The following is a 27,702-nucleotide window of genomic DNA, read 5'->3' as shown; positions in this document are numbered from 1 at the left end:
AGCCACAAACTGAAATGCATTTTTTTTTCTTTTTCTTTGCATCCTTCCATTTTGCTGCAGAGCATCTCCTCGCCACTCGTCTGAAAATGCGATAAAAGTTTATGACAATGTAATTTGCCACCCACAGGTTTATAAAGGTTGGACTTGCAGTGCTTTCCTATTTATTTATAGTGTGTCTGAAGCCTATATATAAACTGTCACATAAAACAGAACTTCACTTGGCTTCTTTTTTTTAATCACTGATTTACTCGGCTGTGGGGTTTTTTTTTGTGATTTTTTTTGGACAGAAAACGATAAATGATTATATTTCAGTTTTAGCTTTTTAATTTATCTTTCATTGGAGCCATTATCGAGGTCGAGGTTTTTATGTAAGGCCCTCAAATTTGTGCCGTTTTGTCTCCTGAAGGTAAAACAATCATAGACGTGAGAGCTGTTTTTCTGCTGCAATATTTCAGCAAATGTTGTAAAATCATTTTAATTCCTGATGTAGCTTTAACAATCACATTAATCAGTGTTTTCTTATGTTTTGATAAAGATGTTTATCATAATAATGTAACACCGCACACATGACTACCAAAACAGTGAGTTTTCAATTCTGATTTTGTCATGTAAAGTTATATATTGCAGATCATTATATATGTTCCATCTTTAGATTGCTTGTTGTCCTTTAGGGTAGGGGGTAGTTCCAGTTCATTCAACTGTCTGCAGCAAGGGGGCGCTGTGTGGCTCAGTTGGTAGAGCGCATGCAGCATGTGCCGAGGTTGCGGTTCTGGGTTTGATTCCCGGTGTTGGGAATCTCTCTCATCCTGTCCAGGCCACTAGATCCTGTAAAAAAATTTTTTTTTAAATTCTGCCTCAAGAAACTTGCTTTAAACTCTTAAAAGAAAGCGTGCATTACTTGATTTTATATAACTAGAGATTTGCATGGTCAAGCTCCTGAATAAAGCCTCTGCGCCTCAGTGAAACCATTCGGATGTGGATAGAATAGGTTTTTTTTTTTTTTTTAAGAATCTTCAGCGCTGACTGGATTGCTGAACTGCAGCAGTTTTTAAGTGCAAGGTCATGCTTCTGGGAATACGTTTTTAAATTATTTTAAATTATTTTCCTGTTCCAGGTTGCGTCCTTTAATTTGGAGGACGCTGTACTGGTTTTTAAATATTTAACCACTTTTGTAATATATTATGAAGCCAAATTCATACTCGTACCGGGAATAATTCCTACTAAACTGTGTATTGCAAAAAAAAACAAAAAAAAAATATCTACTGAAGTACAAATCTGGATAATTGGCTTACTCCTACTTAATTTATTTAAACCTTCCTCCCTCAGATTTCTTATTGTGGGCAACATCCGTTTCTCTCCCTCATACAATGTGGAGCATCCAGATGCTAACACTTTGTCTTTTTATTTCAGATCCAGCTTGGCAAGCAAAGTGATTTTCAATTATTCAGTTTCTCAACAAAAATTTTTGCAAAAAGTCACAATCAAATTCTCTAGGGAAAAAAAAGAAACAAACAAAATCCAAATGAGACATTAAGTCGCTTTTATTCTTTACTTAGTTACCTCTGAAGCTGTTTTGAGTTGCTCAGTTAGGCTGCACTTACACTCAGCTGCACGTCCAGCTAAGTGCTGACATGCCATGCCAATCTTCCATTCAGTGTTATTGTAGCCGTAGAGAAATATTAGAGTAGTGCTTGTGCAAATGTTGATTCATTGGCAGTTGTCTAAATATTGAATCTGAACCACCAATTAGGAATACCGTCTGGGGAGTACATCTAGAGATCTTCGACCTTTTTGGACTGAAAGGTTGCTAAACATGTTGCAGATTGCTTCCTTGGTGGCCTAAAATTTTGCAAACAAATTTTAGTTCTAAAGTTCATTCAAGCAAATCCAATAAATAGTTTTGAAATGTTTATTTAAATTTTTTGGTGGAAAAAAAAAGGTAGACAATCCAGCAAGACTTTTTTAAATAAGTAAATAAGTACTCCCCCCCCGGGATCATTTATTTACCACGGTTGTATGAATTGAAGGGTTTTTAGCAGCACCATGCAGACTTTGACTTGACCACAAGATTTTCATTTTATGTTGTCTGAGATGAATCCATTGGTGTGAATTGGTTTGTTGTCCTGCTGCTCTACCCAAGTGTGGTTAAGATCAAATTTCTGACCTGATGACCAGAAAACCTCCTCCTGTATTTTCGGAATATAGAGCAAAATTCATGGCTTCATCAGTCGGACCTAAAGCAACAAAGCAGACCCAGAACACGACGGTAACACTGCCAATTTTGACTCAAAATTAGTTTTATTTCGGCTTCTAAAGGTTCCAGTTCTGGCCCATCCGTCCACAGAATATTTTACCAAATGTCCTTTCAATCGTGAACAGCATTTTTTGACAAAAGGAAGTATTTCTTTCGCATTATGTAATCATGAACACTGATGATGACAAAGTTCTTCAGATGTTCTTTTTGAGCTCTTGGATCGAGTCAGTGATGTACTTTTGGAGCGATTTTGTGAGGCCGGCCAACCTTGATGAAGTTTGCCGCTGTTTCAATTTGTAGATAATAACGCACATACTCTAATAACTCTTAAAAAGAAATAAAAATAATGTTTTAGCAAAGGGGGTAGTTTTGTTTTTTTACACTGGGGCCAAGTTGGGAAGGTTTTGATCTTTTTTTCTTTTTTTTTTTCTTTTTTTTTGTCAATTAACATTTTCTTTTTGTGTTCATCAGATTGTCTTGGTCTAATTTAACAATTGGTTTGATGTAATGATACAATTAAAAAGTGACAAAAAAAACAGCAGAAATCCAAAAGGAAGCAAACACATTTTCACAGCTCTGTATTCTGCAGGCCAGGTCCTGAAAGGTTCTGATTAATGGAAGGGAATGGGCAAGCATCCTTTAGAGGACAGGACAGCTCGGCGTACAGTGAGGAGTAAAGTGAATCAGCGACATAATGAGGAGCAAGGCAGGTGCCATGCCTTTTAAGCTCTAAAATCGATGCCCTGCATTCACGACCAGCACGGCGTTGGCTTTAATTAACTACAAAAATGCCTTGATTCTGTCTAATTTCCTTCGCTCGCAGCGCCACCGATTCAGCGGTCTCAAAGAGATCTTGCGGCCTTCACACAAAACGTGAATAGAAAGGAGAGGGGGAAAAGAGAACAGAGCGTAACAACGTGGCTCCATATCCGCATGTGACATTTTCACAATTACAGCTTTTTGCTCCATTGGTTTAAATGACTGTAATTTCCGAGTCATTTTTGGGCCACAGGAGTCAGGAGGGGCCCTATCCCTCTTATTATAAGACAGCTCAAGCCATTAATGGACCTTGGTTCACCTGCCCATTGAAATGACAAAGGGAATGTAACTGCAATTTCAAGGTAGCTAAGGAAAAAGGAACCTCTTCATGCTCACTTAGTTCTCCATTTTTCTGGCGAGAGAGATTTCCAAAGTCCCCAGAACCTTGGAAACACGGCATCGTTGTCTAGAATACAACTTTATTAAAAATACGTATTTGACTTGAGGGAATTTTAAGCCGACACATTAGGAAGGCGTGTCGGCATTTATGCAAATGAATTACTGTTTAACAATGGCAGTCTCCATCAGCTACATGTACATTTAAACCAGGGATATTTTGATCAGGTATTTTTTTTGTTCCTTGAAAACAGTGGTCACTGAATTGAAAACGTGTAAGATCACACGACTCGGATTTGTTCGATTTCTTGCAAAAGAGCAGAGAGCACCAGTCAAGACTTCAAGTTATTGAAAAAGATTCAATTGTAATCAGAATATCTGAGAGCTTCTTCCACCCACTTTTCATTCATTAAAATCTAGTAAGATCCTCATTAGCTAAAATCCTGATTATAATTTCTTTAACAAACAATGAAAAGGGAGATGATAGTGGCCAAGCTGGTTGTAGATGGGGTCATGCAAAAGCATTAGAACTCCTTAAAACCACAATATTGACAGACTGTTATATGGTTGAACATATTTTGCTGTGGTAAAAGAAACAAAATAATGGTAGATGACACTGAGTCAAAGCAGTGAGAAATTGTGGAATTGACTATTGAGCATATTCTGTGTGTTGCAGGTCTCTGCTCTGACTGAGACACTGTTTGTCAGCTTCATTCGCCTCCTTTTCTCTAGGCTTTATAAACTAGCACTAATGTAGCAGAGATGAAACGACCACCATGGTGAAATGTAGGATTAGAAATTCTTACTACCATTTCAACATGAAGTAAACATCCAGATTGCTTTATTTTTTTGTAAAACATGATTCTTCTGCTCTTTACGTGCTTTATTCTCCCGCTCAGCTGGATCTGACTTCAGTAGCTTTAGCGTTCAACGTTTCCCTAGCTTCTTCAACAGTGAACCCCCCCCCGCCCCCCCAAAAATCTTTTTTTTCATTTATTTTCATAAACCTACAAATTTTTAAACACCTTTTATTTATTTGACTTTTTAGGTTTTGTTTCGACCCGAGGGTCTTTATTGACCACAGGGCCATTTTCTGGCACTTAACCTTTTTTTTCCTGTCATAACAAAAGCAGGGGAGCGAACACACGCGTCTTCAGGCGTGCCCTCTAAATCTCCTCAAACTCAGCTCGCTTCAATGTGACACTCGAGTGAAGATTTGTACTTGGATTGGAGCTTTTGACCTCTGCCCCTTCTTCTTTAGTCGGTTTGGCTTTTTATCCACATTACATTTTATTTTTCCTCCTGCTTTGAAGAGAAGCCCTCTGGCTCTTACAATTACTTTTAACAATTTCTCTCACTCTTCTCTAGTTTTTCCGCTTTACTGCGTTGGAGCTGAATTTCTGTAAACAAAGCAACAAATCACTTGACTGATGCAGTTCCCCCCCTCTGCCCCCCTTCCTCATCCTTTCTCTCCAGTTCTGCCCAGCAGGGGATTTGATCTTCGAGGTGTATCTGGAAAAGCGTGAGCCGGAGCAATGCTGCTTAATAAAGGTGAGCGTGTGTGTCTTATGCATAGGCCGCTGCTTTGTGGAAGCCCCGATGTAAAAGGGCGGGAGGGGGGAAGTAAGAGAGAGCAAGAGCGGATGGAGGTTGTCGAGGGTGAAAGAGTGGGCTGAACAATAAATGGAGGTTGATGGAACAAGGCTGAGACATCTGTGGTTTAACCTGGTGGGATTACTGCCACTGAAATGAATCAAAAACAAACTAATCAAAGAAATCTGCTTAAATTGTGCAAGTAATTGCGTTTTCCGTGGGGCGCTGGCAGTTGAAGGTCACAGACTCCAATCTAATGTTTTCCGCAATCCTTGAGAGGGTTTACGTTCAGACAAAAGCTGCAGAGAAAAGAGAAAAGTTTGGTGGCAGTTTTCTCCTTGTTGTACAATGAATCAATTTGCATAAATCCATGTTTTTTTATGGTATTTTCTCCTTGTGATACTTTTTTCTTTTTGTTTTTGTTTTTGTTTGTGGTAGCTCTCTCCAAGTATGCGGTCCTGCGAGCTCGCAGAAACTGCGCTGAGTATGAGAAACGACACCTTTCAGGCAGATGACTTGTGGACCGCCTTTGAAGTTATAGAAAATGGAGAACTAGGTATGCAAGATTTTCAGTTTTTTTTTTTGTTTTGCTTATTAATATCACTCTAATGGTGCAATTCGGGTTGCATCGTATTAAGGGGTGCTTGATATGACTTGTCAAATAAATTTATGCGTTCTAGAAAAAAAGGCTTAGAAGAGCAAGGAAGTCAGGAAATAAACAACTTTGGCATAAAAAATGACACTTTTTATTTAGAACAAAGAAGAAAAAGCTCATTTTCTTTCAAATGGGGTCTAATTTGACTCCAATTACAAAGCAGAAACTTTGGTTCAGCTACAATTCAAATAAGTGGAATTCATTTATACAGTATTGCAATGAAATACTGTAGTCATATTGAGATCAAAACTTATGTACAGTTCAGTTCATGCTCATTTATAAAACATGTTTACATCTAAAAGTATAATAAAATCTAAAAACACAATAATCTTTTATCATCACATTGCTGTATTTTAACCAGAACCTTTTTGTATATGAGTCCATATTATATTATAGTTTCTTTAAATACATTTCACTGAAAATCTCAGCTAGGCCTAAGTTACAGTGCTGTGTAAAAGTATTTCCCCTTTTGCAGATTTCTTCAGTTTCTGATAACTTGACCAAATATCAAAATGATTTACTTCTTTCCATTAACATATAAATAACATATAAAAGCTTTTAAAAGTAACCTGGTCTTATTTTGGAAATGGTTTTAGCCCACAGCTTTGGAGAGTGAAGTTCAGTTTCACTCGCCACAGCCGTGCCTGATTACTATGTGACCTTTAGGATAATGAAATTGCTTAAATGGGATCTGTCTGACAGCATAAAGTCAAAAAGCAAGGCATTATGCCCATATTAAGAAAAGTAAATAAATCAAGAGGAGAAGCAAAGTCGGTGACATTTATCATTCTGGAAATGGAGAAAACGTGGAACGGTACTGAACCTGCGATTGGCTGACCAGTTCCCCAAAAGTGCGACAGCGACTCATTCATAAGATTTTAAAAGAATCCAAAACCAACATCTAAAACACTTTCCACAGTTAAGGTCGCTATTAATTGACCTCAAACGGTTAGGATTCAATATTTAGAAAAAAATTATTATTGTTCTTATCAATGTCAGTCTTGTCTTTTCAAGTCATTACATGAAACCGTAGTCTCATAATGTGCTTTTCATTCGCATGTTTTTTCAGTAGCCCTCTTTGTTTTTTGCACCTGAAATATAATTACAAAAATTGCTTTCATGATTAATTTTGTCCTTAGCCCAACCTGGGCTAAGGACGCTTAGTCAATGCTGAGATATTTTGTCAGGGACAGCAGGATTTCCTCCGCTTTGAATACTTGGTGCATTTATAAGACCGAGCTCCTTTGGAATAATGTTTAAGAGGGAATTGCAACATTTTTGGAAAATGTTGTACATTTTTTTAAATTAAAACATTTTTTGTAATTTAAATGGTGTTAGAGCCGAGTCGACTGCTTCAATAAACTGATGCCTGGTTTGACTTTTAAAAGATTATTTTGTGCCTATGAATTATAGTCATTCTGAGGACTTCACATTGTTTCTTAAACTTAGTCAACTTATTACCTTATGTTGTAACTCAAGGGCAAGATTTACAGCACACATGCAGTTAGTCCATTTTATTTAACTATTAAGCAAGTAAGCAACTGGGTAGCAAAGTGCTAGTTAATGTGCACAAAGTGTTAAATCACCCAAGATTAAAAATGTGTATAAGGTTGGAAGATCAATATGAAAACATATATATAACTCAAGTCTGTGTGTAGATACAAATATAGATGCATAGAAATGAATTGCATAGTTTATACTGGATATGTTGGATCCAGGCTGGGGCCTGGATTCAAACGGGTCTCCCGGGTGAAGACTGGTGACTTATCCATTGAGCTATACAGACAAAATGGCAATGGTGAACCAACCAGACATTGTGGTGGTGGATAAACAACAGAGGAAAGCTGTTGTGGTGGATGTAGCAATACCAAGTGATTACAACATCAGGAAAAAGGAGCACGAGAAACTGGAGAAATACCAGGGCCTCAGAGAGAAACTGGAAAAGGCCTGGAAGGTGAAGACCACAGTGGTGCCTGTGGTCATCGGGGCCCTCGGGGCAGTCACCCCCAAACTGGAGCAGTGGCTCAAACAGAACTGCACATTTCTCAGTCCAGAAATGTGCAGTTCTAGGCACAGCCAAGATACTGGAGGAACCCTCAAGCTCCCAGGCCTCTGGTAGAGGACCCGAGCTCAGAGGATGAGAGATAGAGAGAGAGGTAGAAAGAGAGAAAGAGAGAGAGACTACCCGCGGAGGGTGAGAAGGGAATTTAATAAATAAAATATTTGACACAGTGCTATCAGCTGCTGTGCAAATGTATGTAGACCTTATTAAACACATCTTTGAAATATTCTTTCTTTCATTACTGTTACATTTAATAAAAAAAGTATTTTGGTCATGTTAACAGACCTACAAGCTTTGGTCCAGTTTACCTTCAGACAGCGAGAGAAGACAAGGTGTCAAAAGTTGACGAGTAACTACTCTGTAGGTCTGAATAAATGTGTAAAAATACGATATTGTTTGGAATTAGAACTATTTTTCTCGCTCCATCCTCAACATATGCAATTTCTTTTAAATAACTGGTTCTAAGTAGGTCATTTTTTTTAACAAGCCTTTGATTTTATTTTAAAAAATTTTCCCAGGTATCATACTAAAAGATGACCAGCAGAGAAATATCTGTTCTAAACTTGATTCTGTAATATCACTGACTCCTGACATAAAACGTGTACTCAGCACTTGTGCATTCCTAAATGCATCACATCATAACCTTACTATATTGAAAGAATAATTAATTATATATCCCACAATTAAACTCACTGAATCCCTGAGCAACAAACGCCCAAGCTTTTAACTTTCTCCTGTGGTCCACTTTGTGTCCAATTAGTGTCACGTTACCGTTTAAGGTTGGCATTTTGTTTCACGGCTCGTGGAAAGAACAGACCCTCATTCGTTGGCCTGGCGATTAGGAGATTATGCCATCTCTTTAATGAACCGGCGTCTGTGTGAACGCGGCGGCACGCTGAGAAATTATCCGAGCATCATTGGTCTGATGATATGCACATTAATTAATCATCGGTGCCGTCGTATGTCATAGATTACCTTCATCTTTCCTGCATGATCGACCTAGAGAGCTGACCCGCCTCATCTCACATTAATAGGCAACGACAGCTCCTTGTGCTTCGCACTTCACCATTTGATCGTAGAAGAGAACCGCACAAAGAGGAAAGTCGGATTCGTCACAAAGCTGCTTAGCTCGCCCGTCCCCCGTGCACTTTTCATCAGTTCACTTGGAGTTTACACCTCACTCTTGTGTTTATTTTCCTTCTCAAAAAAAGTTCCAGAGGACATGCCGTCCTCTCCTAACAGGGAAGGTGTGTTGAATGCTAAACATATATATTTATATATTTGCTGACAGATCCGAATATTTTCCACGCCAAAACCAGCACGTCTCTGGAAGGATAAACAGTCGAGGCATTTTTGAAAGGCTGCGGCTCGACAGGTTTTGCTCATAAAAACCACAATAAGGGAGAGGGAGTACGTTAATTAGTCATCTTGGTGAATAGCTTCAGATAAGCACGGTTAACGAGAACAATGGGCAGAAAAAGGGGGGCTGGGGGGAGCTAATATTTGTTGGGAAAAGAGGAACTAATTCCGCGGCCCGGGTCTGCAGAGATTCCAGCTCTGAGATAAGCTCTGTGTTATTAATAAGTTATGCCACTGTGGCTCCCTTTACCTCCTTTGGTTATGAAAAACACGGGGGTGTAGAAATGGAATCATCAGAGCAGAGGAGGTAGTACACAAATTATCAGCTTTTTTTTTGGCTGACAGCATGCACCCCTGTTCACCAATTAGGAGGAGATAATAGGTCTATTTTTCACATGAGTGTGTTTTTATAATCAGCTCCTGATATGATGTAGATAATTTAAACTGCTCTTTAATGACAATGGGAGGAACAACAAGATCATAATGTCGCTTGGTTTACATGTGTTCGTCCTGGGTGTGAATCGGTGCCTTGCGTGTCGAATTCGAGCGAGGTCAGAAGACAAGAATGGCTTTGTTGTTGCTTTTTGGGGGATCTGTTACGTTCCCTATCACAATAACTATCACAAGGTTTGTTGTTTTTCAACAGAGCGTCCGCTGCACCACAGCGAAAAGATTCTAGAGCAGGTGCTGGAGTGGAGCACCTTGGACTGCCCGAGCTCTGCTTTTCTTGTTATAAAGAAATTTGCAGGTGCCAAAAGAATGGCTGGAGGAAAAGGTAAAGTGTGATGTCAATGAAGCCCTTACAGTAAATCTCATGCATTAGTCACTGTGCGACCAGGAACTGTGTTATTGTGTTTATTATCAGTAATACATTACAAAATCCTCCTCAGGAAAGTGTCACGAGATCCAATATTTACATAATGTTTTGAGTGTTTTGCCCAGAAGAAATGAAGGGTTAGTACAATACTCTGACATCTGTAAGTAAAGAGCAAAACGATTCACCGCCAAAAAGTGACCAATAAGCAGTGGAAAGCTGTTGCTAATTTGCGTTAGCTAAAAGTAGCTTTAGCTAATATCGATTAATATCGGTAGATATTAACTTGTGGAACCGTTGGTTAGAACGAAAAGACTATTACAACACAAACATAAATGTTAAACTAGAATGAAATTACCATATTTTCCGCACTATAAGGCGCACCTAAAAACCTTCAATTTCCTCAAAAGCCTACAGTGCGCCTTATAATCCGGTGCGCCTTATATATGGACCAGTGTTGAACCACAACATGTCTAGCACCTACAGTAAGCAGCCTCCGACTTCATTTTCCGCCGTAGAAGAAGAAGAAGTGCGCGGTGCATGCTGGGATAGTTGATAATACATTTAAAGCCAGGGGGGGTGGAGGGGCGGGGGAAGAGAGACAGAGACGGAGACTGCGGCGGCAGCGTCTTGGTTGGTCTGTGTTACCCAGGAAACAGTTGGGCACAATATCGCAACACCAACACCGTGAGTGAAACAATGACTGGGGCAGACTACTATATAAAGTACCACTTCCTTACAAATGTGGATGTCTAATAATAGAGTACAAATCGGCAACCCAAACTGAAGCGTCTATTCTATGCGCCTTATAATGCTTATACTGTATATCCTTATATATGAAAAAAGTTTTAAAATAGGCCATTCATTGAAGGTGCGCCTTATAGTCCGGTGCGCCTTATAGTGTGGAAAATACAGTAGTATCAATATACATCATATTTCTAAACTATAACTAAATTACAGATGTATATATTCAAAGCAATACTAACTAGGTTAATTTGGCTAAATGTTATAAGTAATGGTAAAAAGAGACTCCCAGATGTTCTATGTGAAATCTGACTTGCATTTTTGAAAAACTAATTTAGCTATATATGACACACTCCCAAAGTTCAACAAAACTTAGTGGAAGATATTGACTCAAGGGACCTCGTTTCAAATGCATGCTATACGCTTGTATAGCATGTATACAAGCGTATACATGCTTGTATACGCTTGTATACTTCTCATTTAAGCGCAACATAGAATCTCAATAAAATACATTTGAATGTGGAGACATTCTACTGTTAGCTTTATGTTTGCGAGGCACAATAAATCTATAGATGCTCTATTTTCCAATACTGTTTTTTTTCTTTTTTCTTTTTTTTCCAACAGATCCGAGACTGTTTCTAAAGAGCGACTATCTGAAGTTCAGCGATGGATCCTCCAAATTGCTCTCGGGTCACAAATTCCAGGACAAGTACGTTGTACTTCGTTCAGAGAAACTGCTTCTTTACAGGGACATCAAAGTAAGTACCCCCGGTCCCCACCCTTTTTTTTTTTTAGTATCGGCTTCACACGCTGTCACATTCCCCCAGTAAAGACTTTTAACCATTTGGGATTTTTTTTTTACTTGCTCGCGAATCCTAGTCCTTTGGAGGACTGACATCCCAAGGAAATATATAAAAAAAAGGTTTAGAAACTTCTTAGGAAAAAAAAAACACAAGCGCTAGCTACAGTGGGGCGAGCATACATCACTGCAACCTAATAGACCCAAACCCAGCCAGTCTCTGTGACATCTCGTGTATCTGTTTCATATATCCCTGAGCGTAGTGTGGAGTTCTTAGATTTTTAAATTACAGAGGAAAATAAAACATACTCATGGCAGCAGGCTCCATATTTCTTTCCCCCCTTTTTTTTTTTAAACAAAAAGAAAGAGTGCAGAATTTGCGGGAGAGAGGACCAGCAGGATCGAGTTCCCTGGAGGGCTTTTCTTCTCAGCACATTTCTGCAGTTGAAACATGGGATTCGTAAAGGAGTGTGAAGAAGTGTTAATAATTGATGGAAGGGCTGCCTGTAGGGTGGGAGGGGGTAGTGTAGGTAGGAGGCAAAATGAGTAGGAACAATATATATATAAATATATATCCGTGTGTGTGTGTGTGAGAAAGAGAGAGGGGAGTTCTTGCTCTGCGAGTTTCTCTAAATATGAGGTTGCAGAAGAATGTGGCTAATTACTGCATAAATACACGGTAAATTAGAAGTGTTACTGCAATTTAATTGATATTCTTTGGCCTCTGCAATTATTGCCAGGTCTGTATTTAGTGCAAATTACGCTGGATGAAACGGAGAACGGGGTGTGGGTTTTGATGTGTAGGTGTCAGAAGCAAAGCTCTAACTTTGATTTTGTTTGCTTTGTTCTCCTTCACTTTGTTCTTTGGCAGTCGGAGGATTGGGTTTGCCGGTAATGATTCAAACTGATTGCTGCCTTTTCTGTGATTGTTACTTGGTGATTTTAGTTTAGCTCGTCGTGTTTTCTTTTTACATACGTTTTTATTGCCAAAATGTGTCTTATTTCTCTTGTCTGTTCTATAATGTTTCTTTCTTATTTTTGTCCAGAACACTAAAGCGGAGAAAGAGATTCAGTTGAAGATGGTAAAATGTTACCTGGGCCTGAAGAAAAAGCTCAAACCTCCATCCAAGTGAGCAGTAACATTTTCTCTGAATCCTGAAGTCTAAACATGTCTAAACAAAAAAAAAGCATATATATAGAATTTTATCTCGGTTGCACTTGTTGCATTGCATGTTCACTGTTATCTTTTACCTGTGAGGTAAATTGGTGCAGCTGAAGTGGAGTGGCGTTGACAGAAATCCAATTAAAACCTAAAGTTATTATAGACGTAGATCGAACATTTGGAGCAACATGTGAGCAAGGAGGCGTTAAATAATGAGCTTTAACGTAAACATGAATGTCAGGGATTCACGGTAGAATGCTACGTTAATTAATTGTCCAGTTTTTGCATTTGAATGACATGAACCTTTCTGACAAATCTATGAGCAAATAAAAATAAAAACTCTTCCAGATTAAAAACAACATACAATTTAAAACTAGATCCCGCTGGAGTTGAAAGCCAAGTAAAATAGATGGGTTTTAAGACGAGCTTTAAATACAAGTAGTGGCCACATTTGTTGGTGTTGTTGTTTGGATCATCTATAAAAGCTCAGTCTTGTTCTCATCTGACCAAACCGCACAGTTCCCGTTAAAGTCCCAGTTGGGTTTAGTGAGCTCCTCATGTTGACATTTGCGACAGTAGGGGGGGAAAAGTGCATCTTTTCTGGCATCACTGTTGGCATCTACTGGTCGTAATAGAGATTTGGTGACTGTAAAATACCAGAGTTTAGTGCAATTTTCTAACAGTTATTGAATCCCTCATCATCCTGCGTATCCTGCATGTTGCATTGGATTTTGATCCAACCAATGCTAGGTTGGATCAACATGCTTTACAACTGACTGCCATGCAACTCATGCAATGCAAGGTCTTCTTCGTGGTTCTTAACTCCCTCACCATTTTCTTCTTCTCTTTATTTTGCCCGGTGGCGAAATAAATGTTGAATTCTGCCCGGCCTTGTTTAAGGGAAAGAGTTGTTGGGTTTCGCTTAAAGAAAAGAAAATGGTGGTTAATTTAATTTTTTTTTTTCTGTTCAGAAAATTGTTGATGTTTTCAAGAATAAAGTTGGAATGCTGAGAAAAAAGGAGAAAAACATCAAAGGGAAAAAAAAGTAGCAACAGCCTAACATCTACAGAAAAAGCCCATCGCCTCGACTTTTATTTGACTTTTTCGACTACAATCTTACACAGGGTTAGCAGCAACAAATAAACAAATAAACTTCTACAATTTTTTATTCTCCAGGAGACCTTAGTACTATATGAGATATACCTGTACAATACATTGGAAATTTAACAGAGCGATATCGCTATACGCAGTCAGTATTGGCAAGAATTGCTTGTACCGTTCGCTCAGGATAAGGTAGCTCAATGTTATGAAATTCTGCAATGGCGATTGGTAAATATCACAACGACGATCTCAGTTGCGATATATTCCTATTTTTGCCTTTGCTTGCCTCTATTTCTTGTGAAGTAAATTATCCAGTTTAAAATTAATAGCATCTTTTTAATTACCTTGATTTAAAAAAAATAAAATAAAATACCGGATTGTGTGTGTGCTGAAAAAAAAAAATATATATATATATATATATATATATAATTAAAAAACATCTATAAACGGTAAAAAATAAATAAAAAATAAAAATGTACAAAGAAAACACATTGAACCTCTGTGAGCTTTTGTCTTATGTAGGATTTGATTCCAGCAACACAGATCAAAAAAAGTCTGTAACAAAGCCAGCAAAAGCGCGATAAAACTGTGTGAGGTTCAAAAGAAGCCCCGTGGAACATTTCACAAATAATTAGGAAAATTTGCAGCGTGTCAGTAACGTGACTGGGAATAAAAAGGAACATCCAAGGGAGGGAAAGTCCTTCTGAAGTGAAAGCGGTGTTCACCACGCTGTGAAAGACTTGCAGTCAGTTTAAAGAGAAACGTCTCTTGTTGTGAAATAGATAGGATCTTGACAGTTTTATCTTCCGGAGTCGGCGCATCTTCTTAAACAATTCCCAGCAAATTAGAATTCCAGTGCGTACAATGTAGCGCACGAACACAATGAGAGAATTCATGAACGCCGTCAGTATTTCCTGAGAGCGCCAGAACATAATATTGTCGTTCACCTAAAGAACTTGAATCGAATGTGGCAAAAATGAACTTTGTTCCGTTTAAGTGCGTCTGGAGCTGCTGTGAAATTAAAGTCTAAAGCTACTTGATGTTGGAAAGGATCACCAGTTTTCTTCTCGAGGACAAATTATGGTTGCCGTTTGCTTGTAAGCAAGCAGTCTGTGACACTTATGTCTGTATTTTTATGTTTCATTCCCTCACTTTTAAGTTTTTTTTAAATAAAGATAAAACTAACAGTTTAAAATTATTTTCATGTTTTTCTGATCTTTGTGTGACGTGTCTAAATACAATCGAGATTTTAGTAATGTGCAGCATCAAGCACTTTGAAAGTGCTCACTGTCTGAGCTGTGTTGATTGTTTTGGTTGTTCCTTATATTATGGTTTCTTGCAACGGCTGGAATTTTGGTTAATGTCTCTCAAAAGAACTGCAGTATCAGAGGCAGGTTTGTTGACTGCTTGGCCCACAGATGTTCATTAGGACTAATTGCCCGTTTAGAAAACCTATCCTCGGCGCATGATTCCATTTATTTTGCGAAGTGCACCTGTCCCTCTTGGAGCAGAACGCCGCACGAACACAAGGCTGGCACTTCTACGCTTCATAGTCAGGATGGTATTTTCAGACTTATAAGTTTCTGTGCTTTTCATTCACGGTGATTGTTACGTGAAAGGTTTACTTCTTAGTTTCTGGATTTGATTGTGAACACTCAAAGCTTAAACATTCTCCATTTTCTTGTTGTGGAAACACGAGGGAGTAATGTGTTTGAGGACTCTGTAGCACTAGAAAAAGAAAATGATGCACACATTCTTACCAAATCTTTTCTTCCCTTATTAAAAAAAAATATTTGGTTTTCATTAAGGAGGACCACTGTTCCTGTCAGCTGACAACGTTTTGCCTCCTCATAGGAAACATAGCACACCAGTTCATTTTACACTTTGCCGAAAAGGATTTAACATGTATCTGTTTCCACAAACGCAAATGGTTAATTTGTTATCGTAGCTTCCGACACGTGCCGAAGCTGCAGCGGCGGGTTTCCGTTGCTGAATCAAAGAGCGAATCTTTCGGAAACCAGGCCCATAACTCACGTTGCGTATTCATAATTCCTCATAATTTTCTCCGTGTCAGAATTTTCAGAGCCAGGGGAAGTGTGAAAAATGAGTCCAGCGAGTGGCGGTGCATTGTTCAGGGCTTCACAGGGAGAAAAAAAAAAAAAACAGATAAGAGGGAAGGACTGGGAGGCAAAGAGAGGCAGAAAAGAGAGGATGGTGCAGCGTGGTATCATGAATGTACTGTTGAGTGGGCTGTGGGAGCGATATTACGGTGAATAAAGAAATAAAGACGGAGTGCTGAGGAAAATGGAGAGAGTTGTGTTGAGAGGGTGGGGAGAGCCAGCGCTTCAGTACCTCATTAGGGAGGGTTCTGTCTGCGAGCGGCCTACTGTGATGCGACGTTGGATCGGCTGCCTTAACTCGCAGGAGTGGAGCTGCGGGCTCTCAGTCCCTGCCTCTCTTTTTTTTTTTCCTGCTTTGTTCTCCCCTTCACTCTTTTGCCCATTTTAATGTATAGCTGTGGAAGTTTCTGATGCACAGAAATTTGGTATTTTACACCATTATGGACACAGAACACATCTCCTTCTTGAGCTGTACGATGTATGTAAACTTCTCGATTTGAAGAAAGCAATAAATACATCTTTGACATATTCTTTCTTTTATTATTGTAGCATTTAGTAATTGGATCTAATTTTGGTCATTCTGACCTAAAACAAGAGAAGTTTGGTCTGACTTTACTTCAGACAGTGATGGGGGGGGCGGGATACCCAAAACGGATGTCTCTTTTTATTTGATGCGTGTAAGCGTCTGGTTCTAGCCGTGTTGCACAGTGAGCTCCAAGCTTCAGAGGTTTTACATTTAGCCTAACTTGTCTACACATTATGTTTCTTCATACTTTTGGGCTTATTCAGATGAGCAGCAAATGCTGTGTGTGTAGTGTTTTGCCTGGAGGACATTGGGTGCTCATGCATAAACATATGCATCGGAATTGCTCTAATTAATTGCACAGTTAAGCAGCAGGCGGTCAAAATGAGTTTTTTCTGATCCGTTCTTTACACGCTTGTGAAACGGTTTTGACCTTTTCCTATCCGTACCATACTTACTTCACAACTTTTATAGGTTTAAAGTTTGGGGATTTGTGTTAATCATTTGGTTGAGGATTAGACTTGCACTGTGAGTGTGATTGGGTGAATGTGTCTGTCGTATAAAGCACTTTGAGTGGTCAGTATGACTAGAGAGCACTATATGAGTTGAGACTATTTATCATTTTAACAAATGTGTTCTTAGATTTAATGGCACAGAAATTGCTTTATCTGATCCATGTCTTTTTTTATCTTCTTCTTTTTACAGCTGGGGTTTCACAGTTTACACAGATAAACATCAGTGGTGAGTCCTGTTCAAAACCTAATTAACTTAAAGCTGTGATTTCTTCTTTTTTTACTCTGTCTGTGTAAAATATTGGAAAAATCAAAAATAAAAATAAAAACCTTGTGAGTAATATGGAGATTTCTTCATGATCTAAATGGGTTCATTGTGGGTGATGAGAATCAGTTTGGTGGTGGGAATCATGAAAGCAGAGCCTAGCTGATTATTAGTCCAACATTTTACAAAGTAACATATGAGTCAAGTATGAAACTCAAAACATTAACATAAACCAGCAATGGGAAATTAAAAGAAACCTTCTGTCAGCCTTCTCGGCTCTTTCCTAGCTTACACCAAAAATAATTTGAGCATGCACCTGAATTCATTTCAGTTTAAATAAAAAAAAAAAACATCTTTTTGTTAGGACTACATTCTAATTTCAAACGGCCAATGCCTTGATACATTGAATCACAGATTTTTCCTTCATGTAAGTTTGTTTCTCCTGCAGAGAAAATGAGTATAATTGAAAGGTAGACTGATGTAGACCATTACTGCCTCTGTATTATAATTCAGCTTTCCTCTATCATAGAATAAATAGAACATGTATTCGTATTCGCAAACATGCAACAAATACATTTTCAAAACATTATTAGTTCCTTCATTTAAATACTGTATGAAATGCATATTCACATCCGGGCTGTTGGGTGGATACATTACTCAATTGGGTGACTGCTAATGATGGTGAATCCCCTCTTGCCAAGTCCATTTATGATAATGCCTGAGGTGTTCCCTTTGAAGACATAATGTGCAGTGACGTGTAGAAAATAGCTGAATATCTGTGAGTGATGTGACCAAGTTTCCAACCCCACAGGCACTTCTGCTGTGACAGGAGGGAGACTCAGATCAGCTGGGTGGCAGACATCATCGCTCTGAAGGTACAATCTGTCACAGCTAAAAACATCAAGAACACGTTAGCGTTTTGCTAACGAAAACACTTTAAGAAGCAGCTAAAAGCATACATTTGAACAATTTTAGATTACGCTTCTGTGGTTTGGGGGAAAAAAAATTAAAATTAGGTTTGATTTATTAATTTTTTTACTTTCAAAGTAAACAAAAAGTAATTTTGCTTTTTAATGTGGACTTTATATTTATATAAAAGTAGAAGTAAAAAACATCTGCTCAAAGTAATATTTAAAAAAAAGCATTTGTTTATAAGGCTTCTGTGTTGAAATCATGTAATCATACTCACTCTAAAAGTTTTAAAAGTACCTTTAGGTTCTGGTCCTTAAAAAAATGAAAAGAAAAAAGACAAAGTTTATTCCTCAAGTAAGGGTAGTGCTACTTCAAAACAGTATTGTTGAAGTCGAAGTAAAAAAAAAAAACGGTATATTAGAAGCAGATTTGGCTTTTTATTTTTTATTTTTAGGTGAATGTACCGTAACTGATTAAATGTAACCACTTTTATCAGGCATTGAAATACACTTAGCTTCTCCAAAGTGAAGTTGAATTGTTTGAAGAACTTACTTTTGAAGGACGTTTTGATCCCACTTCTTATTTGTTGCAGCTTGGACAGAATATTGAGGGAGCCCACTTTGTTGGATTAGAGGTAACGCCACAGTGGGATCAGCTTCAATGTCAGCATTACTCCCTTATATTTTCTTCCCCTGACAAATGATTGGAATGGAACGCCGATTCATTACAGCATCTGTCTTTTACCCTTCTGTCAAAAGATTGCTATACAAAAGTCTCCACTGATACGTGCTGCCGATATTTTTGAATGAGCTCTGCACTGGTGGCAGAGCTTTGTGCCAGACATTCCTCATAGATTTACATTAGATTTTTTTACATGGCGGCATCACACAGCTCCTGCAGATTTGGTGGCTGAAGATCTGTGACGTTGAACTTGAGTTTAGCTGCGTACATCTCATCTCTTTTGGCGAATAGAGAAGAAGCCTTTAGACTATTACAGGCCAGTTGTCATGTTCAAATAACCACTTTCAGATCATTTGAGCTTTGTAACATGTTGCGTCATCCTGCTAAAAGTAGGGCATCAGGCCACTTCCACTGGCCTGAATAGTTCAGATGCAGATGCATCCGTGCATCTGAACGTGCTTCTCCAGATTCCAACCCTGCTATCCGAACGTGGTAGTTAAAATCGTTACATTTGACCGGACAAAGCTTTCCAACCTCACATTGACCTTCTTTATTGAGCCTGCATAAGATGTAGGTTCAATATTACTTTTTTTTTTTTTTTTAAGCTGACAAAGAAATTGACCCAGTGTGGTTTTCTGCTGCTGTAGTTTATCTGCCACACACACAGATATTTTATTTTATGTACCTCGTTTGTAGCGAGCAGTTATTTGAGCTGCTGTCCACACACGACTGCCCGCTGCGTGTTTTCCCTTCGGTTTCTCTCTAACCCCAACAGATGTTTGGGCAACATTCACCGGCTTCTAAAATATTCAGCGCTTCTTGCACCGACAACCGTGAAACATTCAAAGCCATGCAACGCACGCTTTCGTCTTTATTCTTAATTGTCGATTTGAACTCTCGCAAGTTCAGCACGTACTGATGCCTGAACGCCTTGAGTCGCTGGAGTATGATTGGCTGATTTTCTGTTTGCATTAACGTCATAGTGTGGCTGAGTGTATCGCGATTAAGTCATTTCAGCTAATCACAGCAAAATCACACAATTTTTCTTCCCTTGTGAATTAAATAGTTCAAGTCGGAAAAGGTAGGAATTAATGTGCATCCGATTATTTGAAAACAGTAATTTAAGTACAGTATGAAATGTCGTCACATACAGTAAAGCTGAATAGTTTGCGAAGCACAATATGTATCCCCCTTGCCAACCAAAGCTTTTGAACATGGCTGCGTGCTTCCCCTCTCCTATATGAGTGAAGAAAAAAAAAACAAACAACCCTGGATTACTGTCAGAATAAATGTACTTTCACTATTAAAGTTGTTAGAAGTAGAAGGTGTAAATAAATGAATTGCATGTCCCCCCCAACCCCCCAATCAGTCATTTCTGTAGCGCTGCTAAGGCACATTAAACGCATAAAGCAGGCAGAGGACTGTAAAGTTTTTCGAGGTCACTCAACAATGACATAAATCACTTTATGTGGAAAAGCTGTGAAAATAAGGTCAAGGCGACTGTAACAATCACATTGTGGTGCTTAGCCCCCAGACAGAGCGCTGTGTTGTCACTGTCAGCCGCTGACACAGCACATATGACATAAATAATGCAGGCCAAAGCAAACGCAGGCAGAGCCGCCATGGATGCCACATATTCTCGAGACATTTTTTTTTTTTTTCTTCTCCTAACGTTTCTTGCTGCGACTCGTATTTTCTCATTAAAATAAATAAGCGAAACCCCCTTTTTTCTCCCTCATTTTTAATCTAAATAACTGAAGTTGTTTTTGTTTTTTTTTCTTGTGTGTGTGCTCAGCACATTTAATCAGTATTGGCACTCCTTTATGGGAACCTGTCTGCGGCACAGTGCTGTTTATCACGGGTACTTACTGTAAAAGCCTTTTAGTGCTTTAGTTTGGGTTAGCGAGTAAAAAAAGGGCAACGCTGTCAGGGGAGATTGATCTAAAGGGAAAGGCAGTATTTGTTTTAAAGGTGTTTATTTCAGTGCACTCTTTCCCTGCTCTCTGGAGACGCTTTTAGCTCGGCAACAGCTAAATCTATAGCAGACCGGAGCGGGCTGAAAGTATTAGGATCCTCCTCCTAAATCCTCTAAACATTAGGATTGTCAGCTTCCAGCAGGGAAGCTTTCTTGGGAAGGACACCAGACCCCCGTGCGAAGGGCAAAAAAGGGAAACGTGTGCACCAGAAAGTAGTAAGACAAGAGGCTTCGGGTTTCTCGTGATTTCCATTACCTGTTAGCAAGCGTTGTACTCCCACAGTTTCCATAGCAACCGGCGCTGGTCGGATCTCACTCCACTGTGAGGTGTAATGAGTGATGGTACTGATGAGGGGCTGGGAGGAGGGTGTAAAGGTCCAAGGACAGGTTCTCGCAGCGGGAAAATGAGGGTTTGTTAAGGAGGCACAGCTCCTGTCGGTCCAAGGGGGTCGCCGTGGTTTCCAAAACGGAAGTGGAGGTTTAGCCAGAGATCAGAACTCGGGTGGACTTCATGAATTTTCTCACTCAGACTCTGTGTCCGTGCTTGGAGGGAGTACAGCTACGCCTCAATAAATCACAACATCCGTGGAGCAGCAAAATGATTTAAGCAATTCAAATGTAAAAGTAAAGCTCATTCATAACACATTTGTCCCACACTGATGTCTCTCATGCTTTTTGCCTTCTGTTTATTTTTGATGAATATGACTTATACCCTTTTTAATTTCACTTTAGTTCCACTGAAAATTTGATCTTAATATAAAATCAATCAAGAAAAGAAAGATGTTTAGCGCTGTATCATGTTATGGCTGACACAGAGGGGAAGAGTGCTGACTTGACAATTGTTCCCCCAACCTGTTGTGATAATCAGTGCGACCCTCCAAAGTGCATTCTTGCAGAAGCTGGTTGCTCACTCAATGCTGTCCAGCCACATTGATGCAAATTTGAATGGAAGGAAAAGGCTGCAGACTCGAGCTATTCAGATATATTAGCATGTACATTTTTTTTTTCTTTCAAACGCTGCATTCTTCATCCAGTAATGCCATCTAATATTTATGGACGCCTCTGAGTTATGCTCTTAAAGCTGAAGCTTTCTTTTAGCGGTGCAGCTGTTTACAACTTTCTGGTTCTGGTTCACGAGCCGTTTGTTCTCCTGGGTGTCTCCCGTATCGCCGGATTCAGAATCAGATAAGAAAGCACTTTCTTTCCTTTCTGTTTTGGCTGTAAAGATATAAAAATGTAAGTTAGGGTTTGCAGTTTCTCTGACTTCCTCCCCAGACGAGTTTATTATTCCACAGCAATGGGCTGTGCATTTCCTGATAAAGAAAACACTAAAGCTGAAAGTGTAAGTATCAGCTTCAGCATTTTTGTTTTTCCTCACCTCATGGACCTGATTGTTGCCCCGTCTCTGGAAAAATTAGCACCCAGATTGAACTTAAAGCTAATTTTCACTTCCAGGATATCAATGTTGACTCCTATTTCTTTAAACCAAAGTATAATCAAACGGAGCTCTGAGGAATTGCAAATTAATTTGTGAAAATAGAAGTCAGTTTCAGCTAACAAGCACATTTATCAAACTCTGAAGTGTTTCTATACAGTAAGAGATGCGGCGGTTCGGATTATTGTTTTTTTTTTTTTCCCTCCTGGTTACCTCGCAGAAACAGCCAGTTACAATTTTCAATGCTTTACCGCATGATTTGTGAAAGAATGATGATGTACCATCTGGATCGCTACACATCAGTCTGTATCAATCTGTATTTGCGTCACAGCTGCAACTTTGCTAAAAGTCATTTGCAAAATCTACAAAGTGTAGCATAGCAGTTCTGTTCCTACAGGTTGGAGGGAGATATCATTTTTTTAATGATTATTTTTTACATTTTTTCCCTGACAATATGACAATTTAATCGCTTTGCAACAATTCACAAAGTCTTTCTGTCTGTCAGTATTTTACTTCGGAATACATGATGCACAGAAACATAGTTGTGCTGCAACTTTAGTCCATATATTAAGTGTATATATGTGTATAAACTTTATACAAACACAAGCATTTAATAACCACCACCTGAACAAAACTGGGATTTTTTTTTTTTTTTGGTTCATTTTAAAACGGTCTTTATTTTTCTTGAAGTTTGTGCTCCTTACTGTTTCTTTAGCACGGGTCTGATCTCCAGATGAATACCGGTGGCTCCAAAGAAACTGGAGATCTCAAAACATCCAGAGGAGGCGCTGTAACAGAAACCAGCAAGGTTCCGTCATACAACCATACCTTCAGCACGCAGGCAAGTCAATTACTCAGACTTAGTTTATCTTCATCTCATCACATGTTGTTGTCTAAAAGATGTAAAAGAACAACTGAATCTTCTTTATTTCTCCTGTAGTTGACAGACAGGAGGGTTTCTCTTGGAGACGCTGACTTGAGGACAACCAAAGTCTCTGGTCTTCACCTCAAAACCAACACCATACCCAAATGTTTAAAGCCCGACTACCTATCACAGACCCCAGAGGTTCCTCAGCGCAGAACCTCTGTGGACATCTGCCAGCCTCAAAGGCTGCCTCCTCCATCCGTGCCTAGACACACGAAGCCCACGCCACTGCCGGTTTTACCTCAAACTGGCAACAAGGCGCCTTGCAAAAAGCCCATTCCAGGCGTTGGGGGAGCCATGCCCCCTAACTTGCTCAACGAGCTGAACTTGGTCCTCAGCAAGAATGCTCGCAAGACCACTGAGTAACAAACGTGAAAAGAAGCTTGGTAGTTGAAATGCAACTGGTGCAGAGGCTGAAGAACATAACTGGAGTTTTAGCTGGAAAGAGCCAGGTTGTTATTTTTTTCCCGCGCATTGCTGTTGAACTTTGATTCTGAACGCTGAAGCGGATGCACAAGGTGGGAGATGCAGCGGATGTGGTACTAACCCAAAGCACTACACGGTGTGATTTAAACGCTGATCTTTGAAACTGAGAGAAGTCTGGAAAATCCTGTCAGGGATTGCAAATGAAAAGTTAGCTTGAACATTTCCACCTTTACTTTAATGCCTGAAACGTTTCTTTAAAGAAGCTTGTTTTTAATTGTACAGTAGTGGTACAAAGTATTTAAGAGCATTTTTAGGACTTTTTTTTATTTTTATGGAAGACTGTCCTGGTCAACATGTTAGTAAGTTTATGTGTATATATAATACATAGTGCTTCTTATATTTTAATTTAAGCACCATTTTTAAATGTTCCTTGTGCATGTCTGCATATAAAATTCTAAAAGTTGGAACTTTGAATAGATTCTTATTTTTATAAACACATGATGCAACACGTCTGGTAGAAGGGGAAGACTTAACGCGCCACGTGTATTTATATTTCATAGGTGACTTTTATACTGTAACCTTTAACTATACAAGTGGAGGTGTTTTAAGCTTATAATTAAGTGGCAAACCACTTTAAACTGTCTGCCCTCAAATGTATTTTTAATGTACAGCATGAATATATTAATAAACTCTGAAAAATGCTTTGAGGTGGTGTTTTAGTGAACAATTTAATCTTTAATGATTACTTATTTCCATCTGCTCAGTATTTCGTTCCCGTTTCACCTTCAAGGATTTTCATGTAAAATGCTAGCTTAATTTCAAGTTACAGTACTAGTGTATCTCATAAACCTATTTGACTACTGCATTTGATAAGAAAATGTAATGGTGCATGTATTTGTACTAAACCATCATGGTTCACATGCCGGTGCGGTTCACGTAATGGGACAATACGCAACGTTGCTCATATACCAAGAATAGAAAAGTCAACTCTTTTTTTTTTTTTTTTTTTGCACTGGTTTCAATAAGAAGCACCTTAGAAAATAAGTTGCTTAGCATGCTGTCAATTTGAACCGCATGAACACCACAACTTCATGCAAGATACTGAAAACATAAATGCTGTCTTTTCATTTGGCACTGGAGAAAAAGCCGTGTGTGATGGAAACTCTGGAGGGGGGGAGAGGATATCAGGCGGTGGAAGGAGTTCTTTAAAAGTCTCCTTAATCTAGCTGTTATCCTCCACAGAGGAAACGGTGAAAATTCTGGGAAGGAAGTTGCATTACTGAGGTCTAACAGAGTTAATATTTCACAAACATCAGAATGAGTGTTCGCTGTAAGGGTGAGGGGGTGTAGCGCTCCATCATCAATGGGGGCCTTGCAACGGAGCCACTGCTGCTCTGCATCCAGAACGAGTCGACCGAGGCGATTCATCCGATCAGAGTACCTCATGGGCACCACATTTTGGAGGTTTTCCGGACGTATTCCTCTGAGAAGGGCAGACACAAAACCCGCTGGAAGTACCACATTCAGCTTCTGGCCCGAGTACCCTTTGGGGGAACCCCCAGAACAAGCCGGAGGCTGCTGCCTTAGAACCTCCTCGCTCGCAAGATGGTTTTTACTTCTGGCTCGGCTTTAGTGGGGATTCTTTACTGTTGAAGAACTGACCAAAAGAAGGTTTTGACGCATCGTTTAGAAATGTTGCACCAGGCAATAAATAAAAATTATTGTCTCAAAACTGGTATAGGTTATGGACCTTTGATTTATGTGTTCTTCTAATACTTTAATATATAAAATGTCCTTTCATTGTGAATCCCTTCTGTGGGCCCGCCATTAGAAGAACTTGTCAGGACTTGTATTTCTGCTAAAGATTCTGAGGCAAGTAACTATAACACAGTTAATTTATTTTAAATTTTTTTGTAAATGCTTTCCGTCTGATTTTTAAAGTACAGGTTTTGCTGTGGTTTTTGTAGAGTGCCGTTTAGATTTCTTTTCAGACTTGAGTACCAGTTTTGATGTTGTTGGTAATGTTACTGGTTGGTGTTGAGGCCCTGGGCTAACCAGTAATGCTCTCACCTGTTGAGCAGAAGCTCTGTTGTTGCTCTCAAATATTAAATTCCTGCTCTCCTAATTGAGTTGTGGTGTACCTCAGGGATCTGTCCTTGCTCTTGTTTTATTCTCCATTAACATCATTTTCTTGTTTGTTTTTTTCTTTTTTTCTCTTTCAAATTTATTGCGCACGTTTGTGAGGATGACAATCAGCCGTTCACGTAAAGTGCGAATGCAACCTCGGTTCTTATGTTTAACTCGGCTCACACTGACCATGTATATCTATGCTCAGCCTCCTGCTAGCTGTCCCTAGATCATGCATCGTGACAAAAACGACTAGACCTTTTCTTCTAAAGCACTTATTTTACAAACTCCCTTTAAATGTGAATAAGACACAAATCGTTTTCTGCCGTCAAAATCAAAGGTAAAGCTTTCTGCTTTTGACAGCCTTTGGTGTTGTCTGACATTTATTGTTGTGGTGAGCACCCAGCAGACTAAAATCACTTTGCCCTTTCTTGGAAAGCCTTTTGTGACTTTGAAAGGGCTGTTTGTAGTTTTGCTGTATGGTCTCATTCTGGCTAAGAGGCATCTTTTACAGTTTAACCTAAGAATTCGCGCTTTTGTTCCCTGACATGTTCCAGATCTGGTCAGATTTTTAACAATGTAACTACTGCCTGGAACAATCTAAAGAGCGAAGCTAACTCACTTCTTTATTGTCAAAGCACATTTTTCTCTCGTGGAATCAAAGGCTGCATGAAGATCAAACGGGGAAGAGACCATTTTTTTGGGAATCGATATTCAGAATAATACATTTTGGCACCTTATTCATAAAAGCTCCCAGCTGTGATTTCATCTGACGTTTAAATGTGTTGAGATGAGAACACCGGTGAAACCGCATGGACATTTTTTGCCACCCAGTTCATGCTTGCAGTGTTTTTTTTAGCAAATATTGCTCTGCATGTTTAGTTGTCATCCCAGCCACATGTATCGGCGTTGTATGACATTTGGTGAAATGCATCATTAACTTTGCAAATTGGTTAGTTGTTTGGTTGGTTACTGAAAATAGCAATTGCGAAATTTAAAAGTTATGAGTTTAAACTTGGAACATGATTGTTTTGGGTTTGATGGTGTGCCGAGATCCAACCTCAGACCTCAGATGCATACAGATAAAGTAGCTGCAAAATGATGGTTCCTGGTTCTTTTCAGTTTGGACTGGAGTTCTTAAAATGCTCTCCACTGCACTAATCTATTAAGAAGTATATTGATATTGGTCCTATTAAATTCAGCATCCAAGTTTTTTTATTTATTTAATATTTACCCTGTAAATCAGAAACACCAAAATTTCATTCGAATGCCACTAAAGGGAGCTGGATTATCATCAGTGGTGCTTGTGTCACAGTTTTCGAACCAGGATTATGATAGGAAGATGCAAAGGGGCGTCAGGGTCCCCCCCTATTCCCCCCCACAAACAGATTCAAACTAAAAGTTGGCATTATATTCATGAATGTTATTAAATCTGAGACCTTCTCCGTATTTGGCTCCTCAAATCTTTTTTTTTTTTTCTGCATTTTTTGAGCTTTCCAAAATCCACCTTTGTTGCCAAGGAATTACATGTGGTGGGAGCAGTAGAGTTGCTAGCTGAGTGAAGCAATGAGAGAGATTTTATTTATTTATTTATTTTTAAGGTGGCAGTCATTTGCCGTTTCTTTTTTTTTCTTTTCTCCCAGGCGACAGAAGTGCAACTACATAAAGTTCTAGTTAGAGATGATTACATTTACTGATGGAGTGAAGAAATCACAAAGAGACATGAAAGCAGCCTTATGTGATGATAAAGCAGGTTGGAATTCAAAAGGTGATAAACATAATTGTTGTTTACTGATAATTACAGACATTGCTTTCAGGTTTATTATGCATCATGATTGGATTTTTTTTTCCCCCATTTTCTCAGTTCAGCTGTTATTGCTTTACATGTGGTTTCTTTTTTTATTTTTGCAATGAGTCTTCTCTCCAGGGTATTAAAAAAAGTGAGTAATTTAGTTTTGTTTTGTTTTGATCCACCTAATAACTTTTTATTTTTTATTTTTTAAATACTCTCAAGGATTTAGCATTTTGCTTTCATGGTGACCTTATTTCCTAAATTCAAAGATCTGCATCATATGCAAGATTGCTCACTTCATCTTTGAAAGG

The 27,702-nt window shown here is 38.9% G+C and overlaps 1 protein-coding gene across 2 annotated transcripts in view; it reads left to right on the top strand.

The window, feature by feature from the left end:
* The window catches only part of arap2 (ArfGAP with RhoGAP domain, ankyrin repeat and PH domain 2), a 132,848-nt gene extending 108,669 nt beyond the window's left edge, over window positions 1-24,179 (top strand). For both annotated transcript variants that reach the window (XM_008435470.3, XM_008435469.2), the window contains exons 25-33: window positions 4,886-4,960; window positions 5,441-5,558; window positions 9,725-9,853; window positions 11,261-11,394; window positions 12,482-12,564; window positions 17,047-17,082; window positions 17,930-17,993; window positions 22,837-22,962; window positions 23,062-24,179. In XM_008435470.3, coding sequence (XP_008433692.2) covers window positions 4,886-4,960; window positions 5,441-5,558; window positions 9,725-9,853; window positions 11,261-11,394; window positions 12,482-12,564; window positions 17,047-17,082; window positions 17,930-17,993; window positions 22,837-22,962; window positions 23,062-23,412 — 1,116 coding nt within the window. In that variant the 3' untranslated portion in view covers window positions 23,413-24,179. The remainder of the gene's footprint in view (window positions 1-4,885; window positions 4,961-5,440; window positions 5,559-9,724; window positions 9,854-11,260; window positions 11,395-12,481; window positions 12,565-17,046; window positions 17,083-17,929; window positions 17,994-22,836; window positions 22,963-23,061) is intronic.
* The last annotated feature ends 3,523 nt before the right edge of the window (window positions 24,180-27,702 follow it).

Source organism: Poecilia reticulata, chromosome 18, assembly GCF_904066995.2.
Source record: "Poecilia reticulata chromosome 18, P_reticulata-male-v2, whole genome shotgun sequence".
NCBI lineage: Eukaryota > Metazoa > Chordata > Actinopteri > Cyprinodontiformes > Poeciliidae > Poecilia > Poecilia reticulata.
The sequence above is the reverse complement of the archived record's forward strand: the minus strand, read 5'-3'. Positions and strand labels throughout refer to the sequence as shown.